Below are 16323 nucleotides of genomic sequence, written 5' to 3' on the forward strand. Positions count from 1 at the left end.
ACCTAGAGTCCGAATAGTAAATCAAGTAGGGGTTAAATGGATGAATAATACCATTAAGCTTGAGCTGCAAAAAAAGAAACAACTATGGGGGGAATTTAAGGAGAAAGGTGACCGGCAGGCACATGAACGGTATAAAGCGCAGGCCAGAAGGGTAACGAGTGTGGTAAGAAAAGCAAAAGCAGATTATGAAAGGAAATTAGCCATGCAAGCTAAAGAGAATCCCAAACAGTTCTTTCAATATGCTGCAAGTAAAAGAAAAACTGTACAGGGAAGAATGATTTTAAGGAATGCCGATGGTAGGAGGTCACTGAATCATTCGATATCGTGGAATTACTGAGTGAGCACTTTGCAAGAGTATATAATCCAGGTGGTGACATTGAAGGAATGAAGGAACCATTAGTTTATAGGGGAATTGTGGTGAATGAAGTGGAGGTGAATAGTCTATTACAGAACCTTAACATGAATACATCCGTGGGATTGGATGGTATACCAGCATGGGTCTTACATGAAGCGACTAAAGAATTGTCGGTGCCCTTGACCATATTGTTTAATCTGAGTCTCAGGTCTGGTTTAGTCCCGAAGGGGTGGAAAGAGGGGAAAATAGTTCCACTGCATAAAGGAGAATCCAAGACTACTGCTGCAAATTACTGCCTGATCAGCATATCAGGAGTCGTTGTCAAGGGAAAAACACTGGAATGGATTGATGAAAATGAGATACTGTATAGGGGACTGCTGGTTTTGTGAAGGGTATATATCATGCCTCAGTAACTTGCTAAGGTTTTATAAAAAAACTGCAACATATGGGAATGGATATAGGGTTGGTGAGATGGATAGGAGGGTGGTTGATGGAGAGATACCAGAGAGTAGTTTACTCAGGAGTAGAGTCCAAAAGACAGCCTGTGACTAGTGGTGTGCCACAGGGTTCTGTTCTTGGATCACTGCTGTTTAATTTGTTCATTAACGATATAGGGAAGGATCTGAGAGGAACGGTTCATTTGATCGTTGATGATGCAAAGTTGGGTAGGGAGCAATAGTGAATGCAGAAGATGTTAAAGTTTTGCAGGATGATTTGGATAGATTGGAGCTGGAATAAGGAGAATGGATGTCAATTTAATGTGGCAAAATGTAAGGTTATGCATTTTGGGATGAAAAGATTAGCAGCAGTATATCACATTGGTGGAACTGTACTCCAGGAGACTGATGAGGCCAGGGACTTGGGAGTGTTGGTGGATAGGGAGTTGAAGTTTTGGGGTGGGGGGGCACATTGCAAAAGTGGCTAAATTAGCACATCAAATCACTTGGATGCTGAAGAATACTTTGACGAGCAGAGATAAACGAGTTATTGTTCCTCCGTATCGAGCCTTGATAAGGCCCCATCTCGACTACTGTGCCCAGATTTGGTCACCTAGGTTTCTTCTTGATGGGGAGAAGGAGGTTGAGAGGATCCAGAGGTGAGTAACCAAGATGATAGCAGGTCTATGGAACGAACCTTATGAAAACAGGTTGAAGATTTGTGGGTTACAGAAATTGGTTGATAGGTGGAAAAAGGGAGATATGATTGAGACATTCAAATTACTGAAGGGTTTCTATAGGATTTCAGAGGATGTTTTTGAGAACAGGACTGGTGGTAGGAGGACTAGGGGACATTCATGGAAGCTGGACAAGAGTGTGGTTAGTAAGGGTGTTAGAGCTGGGTTTTTTATTTTTAGAGTGGTGAATGAGTGGAATAAGCTGCCGGAGTCTGTTGTGGGTGCTATGACGGTGAGTGAGTTCAAGGCAAGGTATGATATATGCTGTGAGAATGTCGAATAGTTGTGAAACATGATGTTTAGGACCTCCCTCGATGAGACTAAGGACTTCTTGGAGTCGTCCGTAATAATAATAATAATAATAAATTCCCTATATTTTTCCAACAGCTGTTATCCTAGTTGCCTGTTATCTGTAACATGATAGTTTTAAAAAAAAGCTTTCTTTCTAAGTAAAAGATTTCCAACAGAATTCTCCGTTATTGTTTCAATGAGCGCAAATATGAAATTTTTCTTGTATCTGCACTCAGAATGCACATTTCAGCATAGATTTTTGGAATTACTTATAAGGTTTGTATAGAATACACAGTTTAAGTTATCCTTATTTCTAACTCACTACCTGGCTACATTATTTACAACAAACCCTTAGAAAGAGTAAAAGACTTTCATTACCTTGGATCATACATTAGCAATACAGAAAATGATATCAGAAAACGTAAACAGCTGGCTCTAGTCTTCCATAACAAACTCCGCCCCATCTGCAAATCATCATTAGTATCATTAAAGACAAAATTAAGACTATACCATGCAACCAGTAGATCCATCTTCTTGTATGGTTCTCAAACCTGGACAATAAGCACCAAAAAAATGACAGATCTAATTAACTCCTTTGGAACTACATGTCTCAGACTGATCCTTGGATACACCTGGATGGACCGTGTCGCTAACTCTGCTATGCTAAATCTGGCTAAGCAAGAACCACTTGTCAGTATAGTCAAAAAAACTACAACTCAGATAGCTTGGGCATCAACTCAGACATTTTCAGGTCTCGCCCTTCTTGGAATCCCTCATGATGTACAAACCAGAAGATGGCAAACACAGTAGAGGAAGACCATGCAAACAATTTTGGCAATATATATTTGAAACCATCAGTAGGCTGAACTGCAAAACTCCATTTGACATCTACCAGTTAGCTCAAGATAGAGAGAGAGACTTGGAAGACCTTAATTTATAATATTTAATTTTTAATATAAATCTCTTTTCCCTTCACATTGTATCATGTTGTGAATAAACTATGTATGTATCGAGTGAACTATAAATACAGTAATACCTCAAGTTTATTATAGAAAATGTAGACTATTTTTTTGAGTGGACTGGCTTACCACTATACTAGCCGTACTTATTCCATCATCCATTTCCATATTTAGTTTGTCACCATCACTAAAAATTGTACCTAAACTTCTGAAATGTGTATCCTATTATACAGATTCAATGCAGAATGAAGTTTTTTTCAGTTTTCCTTTGTATGTTTATAGCTCATCTTTTATTTTTCATAATTTCATTACAAATTTATCACCGAAATTACATAATGCAACAATGGTTAAAGATTCTCAAAAACTTGTACAGAAGACAACATCATCGGCACAGAAAAAGAAATAAGCCTAGTGGTGAACTATGGAAATTTTAACAAAGGGCTTGCATAGTTGAGCAAAAAAAAAAAAAAAAAACCTAACTTAGCCCTTATAATACTTATATTGCGACTTTGTAGAGCTTCTGATGGATATGATAATTCCTGTAGGATATCAATCATTCATGCTAGATCTTTTAAAAATTCCAAATTGAGAAGTCAGTTTAAAAAGCCCTTATATTTATCGTTCAATGCAAATTGCTTGCATAAACCTGGGTAATTTTTCCACAAAGCAAGAGCTATTTGTAAACTGCAAGCTGCCCATCGTAGTCCAAACTCACGGCTGATCTTTAAAATTTCGATACTAAGGTCTTTTGCAGGGGTGCTTAAGAGTCAAAGCTGTATAACTGAGAGGAGACCTCCACATAGCCTTTAAAGGAATGCGGAGAACCGACCAGGGCTTCTGACCTAATGTCCAATCCTCATCTTCTCGTGGTGCACCCTGTTGGGTATCTACTTTGATACTGAACGAACGAGGATGGGCTGGCAATTTGGGATTTAGCCGACCAAATTGTATTCTTATTGGTTAAACCAAAATAAAAAACGGTACAACATGACAAAATTTCATCCCGGCAGGCGCGTCGCCCGGTTAAACAAGGCCCCCATTGTTTTCTCCAGGGAACCAGGGCAAACAGCGAAAAGTCAGCTACTGGAACAAATCTGAAAGCACACTCCAACTCAACATCACCTGAGTTAAAGATCAATACTATCAACATAAGAAGCCCGAATGGCAAAGAAATGGAGCTAGCTGAAGACTTAGATAAGTACCAGATCGACATAATAGGGGTGACTGAAATAAAAAAGACCAAAACTGGTGAGATCTTGCTGAGCAATAAATACAAAATGTTATATTCAGGCAATGACAATCAAGGAAAAGAAGGAGTAGCCATAGTATTCAACACAAAATACGAGGCTAATCTTCTTGAATGGCAGTCAGTCTCAAGTAGAGTAATGTGGGCAAATATGAGAATGGGGAACTGGACAATGAGACTTATTTGTGCCTATGGTCCCACAGAAGGTTCTACTAAGGTAGAAGTGGAGGAATTTTTTGAGGCTTTAGAAAAAACAACTGACACAATGAAAAAGGAAAAGTTGGTCCTTGTTGGGGATCTAAATAGTAGAGTAGGAAATGATTGTGAGACATACAAAAATATTTTGGGAAAATTTGGAGAAAAGAGCAAAGCTAATAATAATGGCAAATATCTGTTGGATTTCTGCTCAGGACATGGACTGGTTATTACTAACACCATGTTCCAACATAAAAATGTGCACAAATTCACATGGAGAGAAGATGCAAGGAAAAAGAAAAGTCTCATTGACTATGTTATTGTTGATAGTGATGTTTTCTCCCTGGTGCAGGACACCAGAGTGTACAGAGGATTTGAAATTCGAAGTGATCACTATTCAGTCTTGAGCAGGATAAAATTGAATTTCATATTGAAAAGAATGACATGTAAGAAAGTTTTAAAGCGAATAAAAGTTGAGCAGCTCTCGGATGTGAACTGTAGACTAACATACACAAAGATTATTGAAGAAAAAATGAAAGAGTTTGAGAACAGAAATCAAACCTTGGAGATTCAGTGGCAAACTCTGAAGAAACATCGATTGATTCTGCCAGAGAGGCATGTGGTGAGGTTGTGTGCAAGGATAAAAAAATCAGAACTCCCTGGTGGACACAGGAAGTTAAAGAGGCAGTGAAGGAAAAGAAGAAAGCATATAAAAGTTCCTGGCAAATAAGTCAGCTTTTACTCTTACAGAATACAGAGACAAATGTAAGAAAGCTAAACAGTGTGTAAAACTAGCTGAACAAAAGTCAAGGGAGGACTTTGGCAAGAACACAGAAAATAAATATCAAGAAGGTGGCAAAATATTCTGGTGGTTGTTGAAGAATCTTAGGAATAGAGGAAAGAGTGCTGTAAAAGGAATTAGAGATGATAAAGGTGACATGAAAACAGGAGAAAAAGATATCCTTGAAGTATGGAGTAATTACTTTGAAAAACTGCTAAATGAAACAAGCAGTGATGACAGCACAGTAATAAAAAGCACTGACCAGGCATGCAGTCAGGATTACATATCCATACTTGAAGTAGAAAAAGCCATCAAAGGCTTGAAATGTGGAAAGGCAGCAGGAGTAGATGATATTCGACCAGAAATGCTGAAGAATGGTGGTATAAGAGTCTTACAGTGGCTGCACTGCATAGTTCAGAAAGCCTGGACAGAGGGACGAATTCCCGATGATTGGAGTAGAGCTCTCGTAGTACCCATATATAAAAAGGGAAATAAAACTGAATGTGAGAATTACAGAGGTATTTCCCTACTGAGTGTTCCTGGCAAGATCTATGCAAGTATACTTGAGAAACGGTTGAGAAGAATTGTGGAAGAAAAGCTTGGTGAAGAACAAGCTGGATTCAGGCCAAATAGAGGCTGTCAGGATCAGATCTTCACTTACGACAAATAGTCGAGAAAGCATGGAAATGTAACAAAGATCTGTATTTAAGTTTTGTCGATTTGGAAAAGGCATATGACAAGGTGCCAAGAGAGAAGCTATTCAATACGCTGCAGTTATATGGTGTCAATGGGACATTATATCAAGCAATACTTAGTCTTTATTTGAGTTGCAAGTCAGCAGTTAGAATTGAAGGAAGTACAGGAAGATGGTTTAATGTTAAATCTGGTGTGAGAAAAGGATGTACATTATCCCCTCTGTTATTCATTATCTATATGGATCACATTATGAAGGAATGTGGTATTAAACCTGATATCAAAATTGCAGATGTTAATGTCAGCTCTTTGCTTTATGCGGATGATGTTATACTTCTAAATAAATCCGCCAAGTCTGCAAGATTCTCTGACTAAATTGAATAGCTGTTGTAATAGATATGGTATGAAGGTCAGCAATAAAAAGACAAAGACAATGAAAATAGGCAGAATCATTGAAAATGTCAACTGTGTTGTGAATGGAGAACCTGTGGAACAAGTAAAACATATCAGCTACTTAGGCACAATTTTTACTGAAGATGGTAAATTAAATATAGAAATAGACAACAGAATCAGCAAAGCTGGTATGGTTGGAAGTCAATTGAATAAATTCATATGGAATAAAAAAGAAATTAGTCGGAACACTAAATTAGCAGTATACAAGACAGTGTTCAAACTAGTTTTAACTTATGGATCTGAGAGCTGGGTCAGAAGTAAAACACTTGACCAAAGACTAGAGACCACAGATATGAGAGTCCTGAGAAAGATTAGAGGCATGAACAGATGGCATCAATGGCAATATCGTATTAAAAATGAGGATATTAGGAAAGAACTTGACATTGTCAGCATCCAGGAATGTGTCATCAGAGATAATCTCAGGTGGTATGGTCACTTAAATAGAATGGGAGAGGAAAGATTAGCAAAACAAGTGTTCTCTGCCAGGTTGGCAGGAAAACGATCCAGAGGAAGACCAAGATATAGGTGGATTGATACGGTACAAAGTGCCTTAGACGATAGAAATATAAGATCTGATAATGTTGGAGTCTTGACAAGTAACAGACTGATTTGGAGGAAAATTGTAGATAGGAAGTTAGTAATGATGTAAATTTTTCATGTAGTACTGTCATATCCTGTACACCCCTTGAGGGTACATGGCAGGAATTTGATGATGATAATATTTTAGTCAGTATTGATTCCATGTTGTGCAAGGTCATATTTCTTATTAACAATGTAATATTGTTCTCCAATGAACATCCAATTTGAAGTAAGGAAAGTGACAGTCATGCAAAACTTGGTACATGCCAGGAAATGCAAGAGGTGTTCATTATCTTTAGAAGATGGGAGGGAACCATGATGTCAGTTTGTTTAAAGTAATGAATGTAGCCACTAAATTATACTTTTTAAGCATTCTAGAGATTGATTCCAAGATACCAGAGAATCGTATCTGATAGGAACTCTTCATATTGTTTCATTTGAGCCAGGCTGATAGGAATAAAAAGTCAGATGGCTGGCTCTAAGAAGCCATTGAGATGCACATACCATTGTCCAGAAATTCTTTCTGTAGTTGCTGCAGGTCAGAGCATATAATGTGAGCACAATTTAATAGTTATAGATTCCAAGCTTTTGAGATGGTGAGCAGTTTGCTGTTGAATAGATAAGCTGAATTGTGTAAGAAAGCTAGACTATCTTCTTTTTCTATTTCCATTGTGAAATTAATTCATGGATGTATATTGTTTATGCTTGCTAGAAAGGTAGGCAATGTATCTTCATTGTGGAGCCAGATTGTAAAGACGTCATCTATGTAACATACCCAAAACGAAGGCTGAGGGTGTATGGATGAAAAAAAAAATTTCTTCTAGATGTTCTTAATACAAGTTGGCAAGAGCAGGAGAGAGCAGACTCCCCCATAGAATCCCTTCAACTTGATAAAATAACCTGAGTGAATGACCAAGTTGACATAATTTGACTATATCCAACAGAAAACTTCAGAGAGTAAATGAAGAGAATATTCCAGAGATATGTTAGTGAATAAGGATTCAATGTTGGAGCTGAAAAGCAAGTTGAGAGGCTGAATGAAAATTTTTTATTTTGTCCAGGAAATCAGAATTTTTTTATAAGAGAATGGGAGGTTCCAACATGAGCTTTAATAAATGTGCTAGAACTTAGCTATGCAATATGTAAGAGAATCTATACAACTCACAATAGGATGAAGAGGAGTGTCTTCCTTGCGGATCTTTGGCAAACCATACAAGCATAAGGTTCTAGCAAAATAAGTTTTAAGTTTGCCTATAATATCTCCATCAAGGCTTGTGACTTCATCTAATAGTGACTTTAATTTTCTGAGGTGACTATTGATGGGGTTTTGGTCAAGTTCCTGATAAATGGATTTGTATTCTGCAAAGTCCATAGGCAGTGGCTTTCTCATCATCTGCTTTTGCAATAATGAGATGAATGTTGCATCTTAGTAATCGTAGATGCCTCGTATCTGCTAAAGAATGTTATTTGAAGGAGGAAGTTTGGCTTTCAGTAATGGAGAAGAAACTTCTAGATGGAATTTATTGGCATCCTCATCAGAGAGAGTGGATATATTGCATTCAATCAAAGAAAGTTGTCTTATGAACTATAGCAAATTCATGACCTTTTAAACAGAATCGCAGGAGACCCTTTAATTGAAAATTTAAATCTTATTCTTTCAAAAGGAAATTAATTAAGTGTTTCATAAGTAAGATATGTAACAGTTACTGAATGTAGGAAAATGAAGTAATGGAAGTTAATGCTGAAAGCTGTGAAATCACCTGGATATCAGAAGTAAGCATGCAAAAGAGTGTTGTGGTAGAGCACAAACAATTAGGTTGGTAACAAAGAGAATTATCTGCTAAAACAGGTGGACTGTTTGCTAGATCAATGTAGCAGGAAAGGGAAAGTCAGTTTAAATTGTCATCATCATCAAATTCCTGCATGTACCCTCAAGGGGTGCACAGGATATGATAGTACTACATGAAAAAAATTACATCATTATTAATTTCCTATCTACAATTTTCCTCCAAATCAGTCTGTTACTTGTCAACACTCCAATATTATCAGATCTTATATTTCTATCGTCTAAAGCACTTTGTACCGTATCAATCCACCTATATCTTGGTCTTCCTCTGGGTCGTTTTCCTGCCAACCTGGAAGAGAACACTTGTTTTGCTAATCTTTCCTCGCCCATTTCTGTTTAAGTGACCATACCACCTGAGATTAGCTCTGCTAATGCATTCCTGGATGCTGACAATGTCAAGTTCTTTCCTATTATCCTCGTTTTTAATATGATATTGCCATTGATGCCATCTGTTCACGCCTATAATCTTTCTCAGGACTCTCATATCTGAAGTCTTTAGTCTTTGGTCAAGTGTTTCACTTCTGACCCAGCTCTCAGATCCATAAGTTAAAACTGGTTTGAACACTGTCTTGTATACAGCTAATTTAGTGTTCTGACTAATTTCTCTCTTATTCCATATGAATTTATTCAATTGACTTCCCACCATACCAGCTTTGCTGATTCTGTTGTCTATTTCTATATTTAATTTACCATCTTCAGTAAAAATCGTGCCTAAATAGCTGAAATGTTTTACTTGTTCCACAGGTTCTCCATTCACACCACAGTTCACATTTTCAATGATTCTGCCTATTTTCATTGTCTTTGTCTTTTTATTGCTGACCTTCATACCATATCTATTACAAGAGCTATTCAATTTAGTCAGAGAATCTTGCAGACGGATTTATTTAGAAGTATAACATCGTCTGCATAAAGCAAAGAGCTGACATTAACATCTCCAATTTTGATATCATGTTTAATACCACTTTCCTTCATAATGTGATCCATATAGATAATGAATAACAGAGGGGATAATGTACATCCTTTTCTCATACCAGATTTAACATTAAACCATCTTTCTGTACTTCCTTCAATTCTAACTGCTGACTTACAACTCAAATAAAGACTAAGTATTGCTTGATATAATGCCCCATTGACACCATATAACTGTAGTGTATCGAATAGCTTCTCTCATGGCACCTTGTCATATGCGTTTTCCAAATCGACAAAACTTAAATACAGATCTTTGTTATATTCCCATGCTTTTTCGACTATTTGTTGTAAAGTGAAGATCTGATCCTGACAGCCTCTATTTGGCCTGAATCCAGCTTGTTTTCACCAAGCTTTTCTTCCACAATTATTCTCAACCGTTTCTCAAGTATGCTTGCATAGATCTTGCCAGGAACACTCAGTAGGGAAATACCTCTGTAATTCTCACATTCAGTTTTATTTCCCTTTTTATATATGGGTACTATGAGAGCTCTACTCCAATCATCGGGAATTCTCTCTCTGTCCAGGCTTTCTGAACTATGCAGTGCAGCCACTGTAAGACTCTTATACCACCATTCTTCAGCATTTCTGGTCGAATATCATCTACTCCTGCTGCCTTTCCACATTTCAAGCCTTTGATGGCTTTTTCTACTTCAAATATGGTATGTATTCCTGATTGCATGCCTGGTCAGTGTTTTTTATCACTGTGCTGTCATCACTGCTTGTTTCATTTAGCGGTTTTTCAAAGTAATTACTCCATACTTCAAGGATATCTTTTTCTCCTGTTTTCATTTCAGCTTTATCATCTCTAATTCCTTTTACAGCACTCTTTCCTCCATTCCTAAGCTTCTTCAACAACCTCCAGAATATTTTGTCACCTTCTTGATATTTATTTTCTATATTCTTGCCAAAGTCCTCCCATGACTTTTGTTTAGCTAGTTTTACACACTGTTTAGCTTTCTTACATTTGTCTCTGTATTCTGTAAGAGACAAAGCTGACTTATTTGCCAGGAACTTTTGATATGCTTTCTTCTTTTCCTTCACTGCCTCTTTAACTTCCTGTGTCCACCAGGGAGTTCTGATTTTTTTTATCCTTGCACACAACCTCACCACATGCTTATCTGGCAGAATCAATCAATGTTTCCTTCAGAGTTTGCCACCGATTCTCCAAGGTTTGATTCCTGTTCTCAAACTCTTTCATTTTTCCTTCAATAATCTTTGTGTATTTTAGTCTACAGCTCACATCTGAGAGCTGCTCAACTTTTATTCGCTTTAAAACTTTCTTACATGTTATTCTTTTCAATATGAAATTCAATTTTATCCTGCTCAAGACTAAATAGTGATCACTTCCAATATCAAATCCTCTGTACACTCTGGCGTCCTGCACCAGGGAGAAAACATCACTATCAACAATAACATAGTCAATGAGACTTTTCTTATTCCTAGCCTCTGCTCTCCATGTGAATTTGTGCACATTTTTATGTTGGAACATGGTGTTAGCAATAACCAGTCCATGTCCTGAGCAGAAATCCAACAGATATTTGCCATTATTATTAGCTTTGCTCTTTTCTCCAAATTTTCCCAAAATATTTTTGTATGTCTCACAATCATTTCCTACTCTATTATTTAGATCCCCAACAAGGACCAACTTTTCCTTTTTCATTGTGTCAGTTGCTTTTTCTAAAGCCTCAAAAAATTCCTCCACTTCTACCTTAGTAGAACCTTCTGTGGGACCATAGGCACAAATAAGTCTCATTGTCCAGTTCCCCATTCTCATATTTGCCCACATTACTCTACTTGAGACTGACTGCCATTCAAGAAGATTAGCCTCGTATTTTGTGTTGAATGCTATGGCTACTCCTTCTTTTCCTTGATTGTCATTGCCTGAATATAACATTTTGTATTTATTGCTCAGAAAGATCTCACCAGTTTTGGTCTTTTTTGTTTCAGTCACCCCTATTATGTCGATCTGGTACTTATCTAATTCCTCAGCTAGCTCCATTTCTTTGCCATTCAGGCTTCTTACGTTGATAGTACCGATCTTTAACTCTGGTGATGTTGAGTTGGGGTTTGTTTTCAGATTTGTTCCAGTAGCTGACTTTTCGCTGTTCGCCCTGGTTCCCTGGCGAAAACAACGGGGGCCTTGTTTAACCAGGCGACGCCCCAGCCGGCATGAAATTTTGTCATGTTGTACCATCATTTTTTATTTTGGTTTAACCAATAAGAATACAATTTGGTCGGCTAAATCCCAAATTGCCAGCCCATCCTCGTTCGTTCAGTATCAAAGTAGATACCCAACAGGGTGCACTACGAGAAGGTGAGGATTGGACATTAGGTCAGAAGCCCTGGTCGGTTCTCCGCATTTCTTTAAAGGCTATGTGGAAGTCTCCTCTCAGTTATACAGCTTTGACCCTTAAGCACCCCTAAAGTATGATTAATCTTCTGTCTGATACTTGTCATAAATTTCGTATTTGTATCTGTCTGAATGTAGATGTTTTACTTTTTATTTATATTATCATACATGTGTATCTTATCTATATTTATGTGTATTTTATCTTATTGTCTTTTAGCCATGTGTACATGCCATACGATAAATAAATAATGTTTATTTATTTACCATATGATATTACAAGCAATTAAAGTTATCACTTTGAAATGTAGGAAGCCAGTTGAATAAGAGAAATTGGCAATATCAAAGTAGCAGTACAAGACAATATCAAAATTGTTTGAAGATTTGAGGTTGAAGCAAAAATGGCAGAAAGAAAAACACGAAGATCTACATGGATTGATTTAGAAGGCTAAGAGAAATAGCATACCGACTGCATTACAAACAAGAGAAATAAGTGAATTTGGCGAAAAATGGTGAAAGGGAATTAGTAATAATGAAAACTTGACTGTCACACTATTTTGACATCCTGTATATCCTTCTATACACATATCAGGAAATGACAATGAACCTATAGAATCAGTGCTGAAAATACTGTATTCACTTTTTATTATTCAATTCAAATAAATGGGTTTATATTTGTTATTATAAATTCAAACTTTTATACATAGAACATGTGTATCTGAAATTTACCGACAAAACCAAAAACAAGAGATTAATAATTTATCCTCCCCCCCCTCTTTGATTTAACATCTGTTCCAAACTGATAAATAAGATCAATACAATGATGACCTGAAACATTGTAGCTGGAGTCAAAAACTGTTCATGAGATGATGGTATAGGAGAAGATGATCCTGGTGCACTCAAATAACCAGTAGACATCGGTGACCTACTTCTTTTACTGAGTAGTGGAGAATGCTGAGGAGAGACCACTGATGATGATACATGCGTAATACCAGTAGACAATCGGGCAGTATTATTTGGATCTGCAATAATAAATTCACATATATGGGCTATAATAATATATTTTAAATAAAGAAACAAATGATTAATCATCTCTATTCAAACTTAAATAAAACAGATTACATTTAATGCATGGCTATCAAAGTTTTTATAAATATTAACCCTTTTTTGGAATATAAATTTTGTGACAATGTAGAAGTGACTTCTGCACTGATTTAGTTCTCAGTATCTACATAGGTATAGCTCCCACTGATAAGACTTCAATTGAAACTGGTCTGAGTATTGATCCTTCTCAAAATGCATTGGCAATATACACATATAAAAGGAGGTGTGTGTGTGTGTGTGTGTGTGTGTGTGTGTGTGTGTGTGTGTGTGTGTGTGTGTGTGTGTGTGTGTGTGTGTGTGTGTGTGTGTGTGTGTGTGTGTGTGTGTGTGTGTGTGAAATACTGAGGCAATTTGATATGAAATCAACAGCTTCTATATAAAAAGCAGCCAATTCATAATGTACAAACTTTTTTTTGCTCATGCTTGGGTAAAGGATAATTTCTTGTCAAATATAATTTACTTTCTAACCAAGTTAAAAAAAATCTCCCTACACTTTACAGAATAATGTATCTCAGATTAAGTCCAGTGATTTCCAAGGTTCTTCTATATGTGGACAAGCAAAAATTAAAATTGGAGAAACAGTTAATACTATAGATGCCAAATAACAAAACCCTGCATTACAGCATACCTGCTTCCTTTCTTACTAGGAAGAGGAAAAGAGAAGTTGGACATGCTTCCAAGTATAAATAAACCATTTTCAAATGTTCGTGGAATGATCAAAATTCTGTTGAGTGGTAACTGTTGTTTCAGAGATCATAATCCATTCTAAATGTACATTTCAACCTTTCTTTAATGACATAATGTCCCATTTTTCACTTTCTATTTTCAAAAATTTTATCATCATCAAATTCTTGATGCGTACATTCGGGAGGTGTACAGAATAATTATGATAGTACTACATGAAAAAGTTATACCATTACTAACTTCCGATCAACAATTTTCCTCAAAATTAATCTGTTATCTTCTGTCAAGATTCTAATATTATAAGATCTTATATTTCTATCTTTTAAGGTACTTTTTAACATATCAATCCATCTACATCTTGGTTTTCCTCTGGATCTTTTTCCTGCCAACATGGCAAATAGCACTTGTTTTGCTAATCTTTCGTCTCCCATTCAGTTTAAGTGTCCACATCACCTGAGAATAGCTTTGCTAACATTCCTGAATGCTAACAATGTCAAGTTCTTTCCTAATATCCTCATTGTTAACATGATTTGCCATTGATGCCATCTGTTCACCCCACTAATCTTTCTGAGAACTCTCATATCAGAAATCTCCAGTCTTTGATCAAGTTTTCTTATTTCTAACCCAGCTGATTCCATATAAATTTATTCAGCTGACTTCCTACCATACCAGCATTACTAATTCTATTGTCTGTTTCCATATTTAATTTCCCATCGTCACTAAAAATTGTGCTTAAATAGAGGAAATGTTTTACTTGTTCTGTAGGTTCACAGTTGATGTTTTCAATGTTCCTAGCTATTTTTGTTGTCTTTGTCCTTTTTATTGCTGATTTTCATACTAAATTTATTACAACAGTTATTCAATTTAGTTAGGTAATCTTGTGCTGGATTTATTCAGAAGTATAATATCTGTATAAAGTAAAGAGCTAAGATTAACATCGCCAATTTTGATATCAGATTTAATACTACTTTCCTTCATAATGTGATCCATATGATAATGAATAATAACAGTGGAATCTTTCTTTTAAGGTTACACGGTGATCAGCATTCATATTTATAAATTTAGGGACACTTCTCATGGAAAGGCTTAGATGTTGGTTATGCATTTTTTACTAAATAATTTAAGGAAATTACAGCGTCAACTAGGATATACATTAAAATAAATTTTAATATACTTCAATATTTCAACAACATCACGTTGCCATTTTCAAGAAACTTAAGAACAAGACACGTGCACGCAGGCACAACAAACGGTTTCACCAATACAGCCACTCTGGTCTTGCTGACCATGCGCTGGATACCTGCCATAGAATACGGTGGAAGAAAGCCACGATAATACACTGTAGTAAATACAAATATGAAAGGCTTTTCATGGAATCAGCTTCAGCCCTAAGAAACAATCCAAACCTCAATAAATTTGGCTGCATGAGACTGCCTGAAATTTGGGAAACCTACATCAGAAGACCTTCAGCCCAATCGCCCAAGAATACCAACATTGCCCGCTAGGGGGCACCATCAGGACTTTAGGAGAAATAACTTATTAAATACCTCCATTTTGGAAAAACCGGTCTTTCTGATCACGCACTCCAAACATACCACAGAATTGATTGGAAAAATACCAAGTCACTACACTGCACCAAAACCTGGTTTGAGAGGAAATTTAAAGGGTCATGTGAAATGCTCAAACATAATCCAAATCTCAACAAAAACGATGGCCTAACCATTCCAAGAATGTGGAGGACCCATCTACAACCTGTATAACAACCTAAACAAGCGGAAGAAAAATCCCACTACAAGAAGACAACCTGGTGAAGTGTTTGTAACATTCAACAGCAACTGAAGGAAATCGTATTATAACAATCCGAACTGTACAAATCCAGAAGAATATTAATGCATGAGGACTTTAGCAGTTTATTGTAGTTGTATTTTTTTTAATTTTTTTTATATTTATTTATTTTTATTTTATATTTATTTATTATTATTTTTTTTTTATCGCTAGAAGTCAGGCTAGGAAAAAGGATTAATTAACTACATAGATTTAGTTTACCGGTATACAGGGCTAGAGCATGTAACTTGGTTCCTTATACAGGGGTCAAAACATCAAGTGTTATTTTATTAATAATTAATAAAATAATATTTTCAACACGTGTGTTTTGTGTCCCTAAATTTATAAATATGAATAACAGTGGAGATAATGTGAACCCTTGTCACACACCTGATTTTATCTCAAACCATCTTCCTGTACCTCTTAAGTCAGCAGTTATAACTGCTGACTTAAGCTTAAATAGAGACTATGTATTGCTTGATATAATGTCCCATTTACACCATATAACTGTAGTGTTTTGAAGAGCTTTCCTCTTGACACCTTGCCATATGTCTTTTACAGATCAACAAAACTTAAATACAAATCCTTGTTATATTCCCAAGATTTCTCAACTATTTGTTTTAAAGTGAAAATCTGATCCTCACAACCTCTATTTGGCCTGAATCCAGCTTGTTCTTCACCAAGCTTCCCTTTCACAATTTTTTTAGCCATTTCTCAAGTGTACTTACATAAATTTTATCAGGAATGCTCAGTAAGGAAATAGTTCTGTAATTCTCAAATTCAGTTTTATTTCCTTTTTTTTTTTTTTTTTTTTTTATAAGAG

The 16323-nt window shown here is 36.2% G+C and overlaps 1 protein-coding gene across 1 annotated transcript in view; it reads right to left on the reverse strand.

Annotated features, from left to right (window-relative positions):
- Positions 1 to 16323, reverse strand: part of PAN3 (Poly(A) specific ribonuclease subunit PAN3) — a 339191-nt gene that overhangs the window by 256661 nt on the left and 66207 nt on the right. The window contains exon 5 of the mRNA XM_090403152.1: positions 12717 to 12910. Coding sequence (XP_090259278.1) covers positions 12717 to 12910 — 194 coding nt within the window. The remainder of the gene's footprint in view (positions 1 to 12716; positions 12911 to 16323) is intronic.

The sequence above is a fragment of the Typopeltis vanoorti genome, chromosome 13 (genome assembly GCF_054136105.1).
Source record: "Typopeltis vanoorti isolate ZY-2024b chromosome 13, IOZ_Tvanoo_1.0, whole genome shotgun sequence".
Lineage (NCBI taxonomy): Eukaryota > Metazoa > Arthropoda > Arachnida > Uropygi > Thelyphonidae > Typopeltis > Typopeltis vanoorti.